This window comes from Nanorana parkeri, unplaced genomic scaffold (assembly GCF_000935625.1).
Source record: "Nanorana parkeri isolate BGI_ZX_2015 unplaced genomic scaffold, ASM93562v1 scaffold2666, whole genome shotgun sequence".
Lineage (NCBI taxonomy): Eukaryota > Metazoa > Chordata > Amphibia > Anura > Dicroglossidae > Nanorana > Nanorana parkeri.
The window spans coordinates 9,163-14,742 of record NW_017308934.1 but is presented as its reverse complement, the minus strand read 5'-3'; the positions used below and the strand labels follow the sequence as shown (position 1 = coordinate 14,742).

At 48.6% G+C, this 5,580-nt stretch overlaps 1 protein-coding gene across 3 annotated transcripts in view; it reads right to left on the bottom strand.

Annotated features, from left to right (window-relative positions):
• Positions 1 to 1,535, bottom strand: part of LOC108802115 (zinc finger protein 850-like) — a 37,104-nt gene extending 35,569 nt beyond the window's left edge. Inside the window, exon 1 of one of the 3 annotated variants that reach the window (XR_001942196.1) lies at positions 328 to 1,535. Coding sequence is in view for 2 of the 3 variants with exons in the window: in XM_018574002.1 (XP_018429504.1) it covers positions 546 to 1,377 (832 nt within the window). In the remaining variant the exon portion in view is untranslated. The remainder of the gene's footprint in view (positions 1 to 327) is intronic. The other 2 variants (XM_018574002.1, XM_018574003.1) reach the window with 2 other exon arrangements.
• Between the last annotated feature and the right edge of the window lie 4,045 nt (positions 1,536 to 5,580).

Below are 5,580 nucleotides of genomic sequence, written 5' to 3'. Positions count from 1 at the left end.
GGGGGGGGCGGCCCCTTCTTCGGGACACAGAAGCGATCTGGCGACAGGTAAGTCGCCAGGATCGGTTCTGTTGTAAAGACGACAGTCGGCTCTACAAGTTTAAACAGAGTCCCGGCGGCAAAAGTCACCGGGAGTCTGTTTAAACAGCCCCGATGCTGGCGACGTACACTGTATGTCGTCAGTCACGAAGGGGTTAAGGGAGACAATAATTTCCGAACGTTTGAGCCCCTTTGACTTGCATTGAGTTTGTATTCAACATTATCGGCCTTTGGAAGGATAAAATACGAACCGAACTCGGGAGTGTTCGGCCCATCACTATTCTAAAACTGAAGTTGAATTGTGAATTCTCTGGTGTCTGATAAGCTTTGAGCTCATTTTAAAAGTTTTGTCAAAAATTAGAACATTGAAATGTCTTCTCTCCAGTGGGAACCGTCTGCTTAGTTGTAACTTTAATCTAAAAGCTTTGTTACATTCAGATCACTAATATGGCTTCTCTCCACTGTGATCCCTCTGGTGTGCAATAAGTTGTGTATTCCATGAAAAACATTTGTCACATTCAGAACACTGATATGGCTTCTCTCCAGTGTGAATCCTCTGGTGTGTGATTAGAAATGTCTTCTCTCTAAACGCTTTCCCACATTCAGAACACTGATAGGGCTTCCCTCCAGTGTGAATCCTCTGGTGTACAATAAGATGTGCTTTTGTTTTAAAAGCTTTATCACATTCAGAACACTGATATGGCTTCTCTCCAGTGTGAATCCTCTGGTGTGCAATAAGCTGTGCTTTTGTTTTAAAAGCTTTGTCACATTGAGAACACTGATATGGCTTCTCTTCAGTGTGAATCCTCTGGTGTCTGATTAGTACGGTCTTCTCTCTAAATGTTTTTCCACATTCAGAACATTCATATGGCTTCTCTCCAGTGTGAATCCTCTGGTGTCCATTAAGATGTGTTTTTCTTTGAAAAGCTTTGCCACATTCAGAACACTGATATGGCTTCTCTCCAGTGTGAATCCTCTGGTGTGCGTTTAGTATTGGCTTCTCTCTAAACGTTTTGCCACATTCAGAACATTCATATGGCTTATCTCCACTATGAAGCCTCTGATGTCTCATAAGTTGTGTTTTCAATACAAAACATTTGTTACATTCAGAACACTGATACGGCCTCTCTCCAGTGTGAGTCTTCTGGTGTACATTAAGATGTGCTTTTGTTTTAAAAGCTTTGTTACATTCAGAACACTGATACGGCTTCTCTCCGGTGTGAACCCTCTCGTGTGAAATAAGTTGTGACTTCCATATAAAAGCTTTATCACATTCAGAACACTGATATGGCTTCTCTGCATTGTGAACCTTCTGATGTCTGATGAGCTTTGCCTCCATTGTAAAAATTTTGTCAGATTCCCAACAAGAATTGGCCTCTGAACTGACTTCTCTTGTGTTCAGGGGTTTGACTTCACTGTAAAGCCACTGCGACTTCTAGAACACTGAAATTACTTCTCTTGTCCTCTGATGTTGGATCGATGCTGCGGAATATCTAAAACCTTTATGACTTGTGTCCTGTGTGATATGTCTTGTGTCCTGTGTGATATGCCTTGTGTCCTGTGTGATATGTCTTGTGTCCTGTGTGATTTGTCTTGTGTGCTATGTCTTGTGTCCTGTGTGATATGTCTTGTGTGATATGTCTTGTGTCCTGTGTGATATGTCTTGTGTCCTGTGTGATATGCCTTGTGTCCTGTGTGATTTGTCTTGTGTGATGTCTTGTGTCCTGTGTGATATGCCTTGTGTCCTGTGTGATATGTCTTGTGTCCTGTGTGATATGTCTTGTGTCCTGTGTGATATGTCTTGTGTCCTGTGTGAATCTTCCAGTGAACTGTAGAAAACCCTTCTAGTCACTTAGATCACGTAGATGGCTTGTCTCCGATATGACTCAATTCTGCTTATGAAGACCAACTTCACCGAAATCCCGGCTCATCAATAACCTGTACAGATAGATAAAATCAATCAATCACCAGAACTCTATACATTTGGCTCATTTAAAGTTATTTTCTATTTTTCTAATATATTCTCTATACAGAAAGAATATGTACTGTACATGGATACATGTATGTATTTCTAGCTTGTAGGATAGCTTGAGGAATCTCAGAAGTGTGTGTTAATTGCTTGGCTGCTACACAGCCCTCAGAGTGCACCAGATTGTATGTAAGATTTGTATCTGTGTGTGTTCTGCTATTGCTTGCACCCAGAGCTGCCATCAGAAACTTTGGGGTCCATTACACAGCTTTAGCCCTGGGCCCCCTGCCACCTCCAACCAACACACCATAGGCCTGTCCACTGGCTGTTCCACTGAGTCCACCCACTGACCCTCCCACCAAGTCCATGCACTGGCTTTCCCACCGGGTGCTTCAGTGGACCCACTTTTATTACTAACACTCTTACAACTTAATATATAAAATTGAAAACATGAGTTTGGTACCTGGTAACTTTTTCCTTTGTTGTTGTTTCTTGGGCAGGGGAAAACCCTTTTTTCTGTCTGCAGACCTGTCCAACACAGTCTCCAATTCTTGTCCAAAAAGCAGATCCCCTTTAAAGGGCAATCCACATAGCTTCGACTTGGAGGCTGCGTCACCAGTCCACATCTGTAGCCTTAACGCCCTTCTGGACGAGTTTATCAAGGCCCTAGTTCTCGCAGAGTATCTAACGGCCTCTGCAGAAGCATCAGCTATGTAGGACATGGCCTGGCTCAGGAGAGGGAGGGAATCAAAGATTTGTTCCCTCTCAGTAACTCCTTCCAATTGTGACCGCAGCTGCGCAAGCCAGATGTCCAAAGTTCTGGCCACACACGATGGCGAGGCCAGGCTTGAACCCAGTGCTAGCCGCCTCCAAACCTTTCCTGAGCAAAAATTCCACCCTTTTGTCCATGGGGTCTTTCAGAACCCCCATATCCTCAAAAGACAAATCCGACTGTTTTGAGATCTTAGATAGTGACGCGTCCAATTTCGGACATTTGTCCCAAATTGCCGCGTCCTCCTCAGCAAAGGGGGATCGGCGTTTAAGACTGGATGAAAAGAATATCCTCTTTTCTCTGTGTTCCCATTCAGATTGAATCATATCCTGCAGGGATTTGTGTACCGGAAAGGTGCGGCCCTTTTGGGTCTGAAGCCCCTTGTACATTTTATCATGCACCGAGAGCTCGATCATTTCTTCCTTCAACCCTAAGGTATCCCAAATGGCCTTTAGCAACTCTCCGGTCTCAAAGGAAGGAAACAGGTATTTGGTCCTCTTTGGTTCATCAAAATCTACCTCCGAGTCTTCCTCAGACTGATCATCTGGACTCTGTGGGGAATCAGAACAATCACTGGGAGCCTCTGCACTGGCTACACTGCCAGTGTAGACACTCGAGCAACCCTCACCTGAGGGACCTAGATTGCTTTGCCCCCCCAAAAATAGGCCCTGTGCTCTGAATGACAGACCGGAAAGATGGAAATGTAGAGACCATTTCCTCCCTCATGGTAGCCATAAGGCCCTTAAACATGCCAGTTGACTCTTTGGATACCAGCTTCTCTACACATCCTTGGCACAAGGGCATTGACCAAGAGGGCGACAGCTTGAGGTTGCAAGAGGCGCATCTTCTACCCTTTGGGCTAGAAGTAGTAGCTGTAGCAAGGGGCTTATCATCAGGGGCTTTGACCTGTGGAGAAAAAGAGATAAGGTTGTCTCAGCCCTCGTGCCCTTGTCCACATGCCACACCTCGTGCATCCCCCAAGAAAAGCCTGGATGCTGCTTGCCAAAGCAGGCTCCCCCACACAAGCAGGGATAGGCAGGAGAGAATTTCCCACATAAAAACTTGCCTTTCCTCCAGTGCCCAAGTCTCCCAGATCAGGAGAGGCAGCCTGTGGTCCAGCGTCTGAAGGCATGGTGACCCTGTCCGCTGACCACACACCTGGCCCACTCCTAGCATCCTTCCTGGCTGTATCTGGGATAAGCAACACGCTGGACTCTGGGATAGGCAACGCGCTGGACTCTGGGATAGGCAACGCGCTGGACTCTGGGATAGGCAACGCGCTGGACTCTGGGATAGGCAACGCGCTGGACCCACCAGAGGCACACAGAGCCCACTATAGATCCTGCACAGCCCATCTTAAGGCTCTCTATGGTGGGCACTGCAGGGTCTCAGGTGGGCTGGTCAGGGTCCCTTTCCCTGCACCTCTCCACAGCTCCTGTTACTTTCTGCTGCTGCTGGTGGGGCCCGGCCTCTCCCATCACCCGACCGGTGCTGCAGGGGCCCAGTGTTCTGTTGAAAACTCCAACTCCTGGTATGTGTATAGGGAAATGCCGCGGGTGGCGCCCACGCAGTGGAACCTACTCAGCCAAACCCCTTACTGGCAAGTACCCGAAAGTGAGGTCATTGGAGATCTCGAGGCGTTGGAGTTTTCGACAGAACACCCGCCTCCTCCACCACCAGACCAGCGCTGCTGGGGCCTGGCCTCCTCCACCTCCTCCCCTGTAACCTCTGCCACTGGTATGCCCAATACCCATGTTAAGGGGCAAGGCCCCCCAGGCTGCCCGGGCCCATCACATGGGTATCGGCCATACCCGATCTGATGGCGGCACTGATTGCACCTACCTGCATTTTTGATTTAACCTTGCCACAGAGTGAGGCCACCATTGAGAGAACAATAGGAGTGTCTATACCTCTTCAGCCAATCACTGGGGGTTTCATGGCCAGTAGTATAGGGTCACCATTTGTCCCCGATTTCCAGGGACAGTTCCCGGATTGAGGAGCCCATCCCCGGAAATGTCCCCGGGAACATGAAATTAAACAAAATAAAAAAATGTTATACCACCGACAAGCCTTGGCTGCCTAATCGATCAGGAGGAGGCAGAGGTGAGGAGGAGGAGCAGCAGCAGGAGGGGGCGGGTCTGGATCCCCGTTGGGGAGCGGGTCCGAATCTCTGAGGGGCGGGTCCAGATTCCAGTTGAGTTAGTCGGGCATGTGGGGTCTATGATGGGATCTATAGTGGGCTTTGCAGGGTCTCAGGGGTGCTTTGCAGGACCTGTGGTGGGCTCTGCAGGGTCTCAGGGGTGCTTTGCAGGTTCTAGGGTGGGCTCTACAAGGTCTATGGTGGGCTCCACAGGGTCTCAGGGGGGCTGAGGAGGGTCTAGGGTGGGCTCTGCAGCCTGTGCTGGTTACTATTTAAACCAGCGCATGCTGTATGCAGCTGCTGAGAAGATACGCTATTAGTGGGGAAGCCGGGAGATTGTCAGAAGCTAAAAAAAAATCACGAATTTCATTAAAAAAATCTGGTCACCTTGCAGTAGTGCATGCTGGGCAAGTTCATAAATACTTAGGAATTGCCTTGTTCTGAGGGCAGTCCCCGGGCTTAGCCTGGGGGTATGATGTACACAGTTGGAGAAGCTGACTTGGCCTTAGGCCTGGAGGAGGCCAGATGTGGACCCAGGAGGGGTCTGGAACTATCTGGGAAGGAGAAGAGGAGGAGCCCTATGATTTCTGGAGGTGCCATGAAGGTCAGGATGGCATGGACCTCAGGAACAAGTGTGGTGTCTCTCCCGGGGAAGATCTCA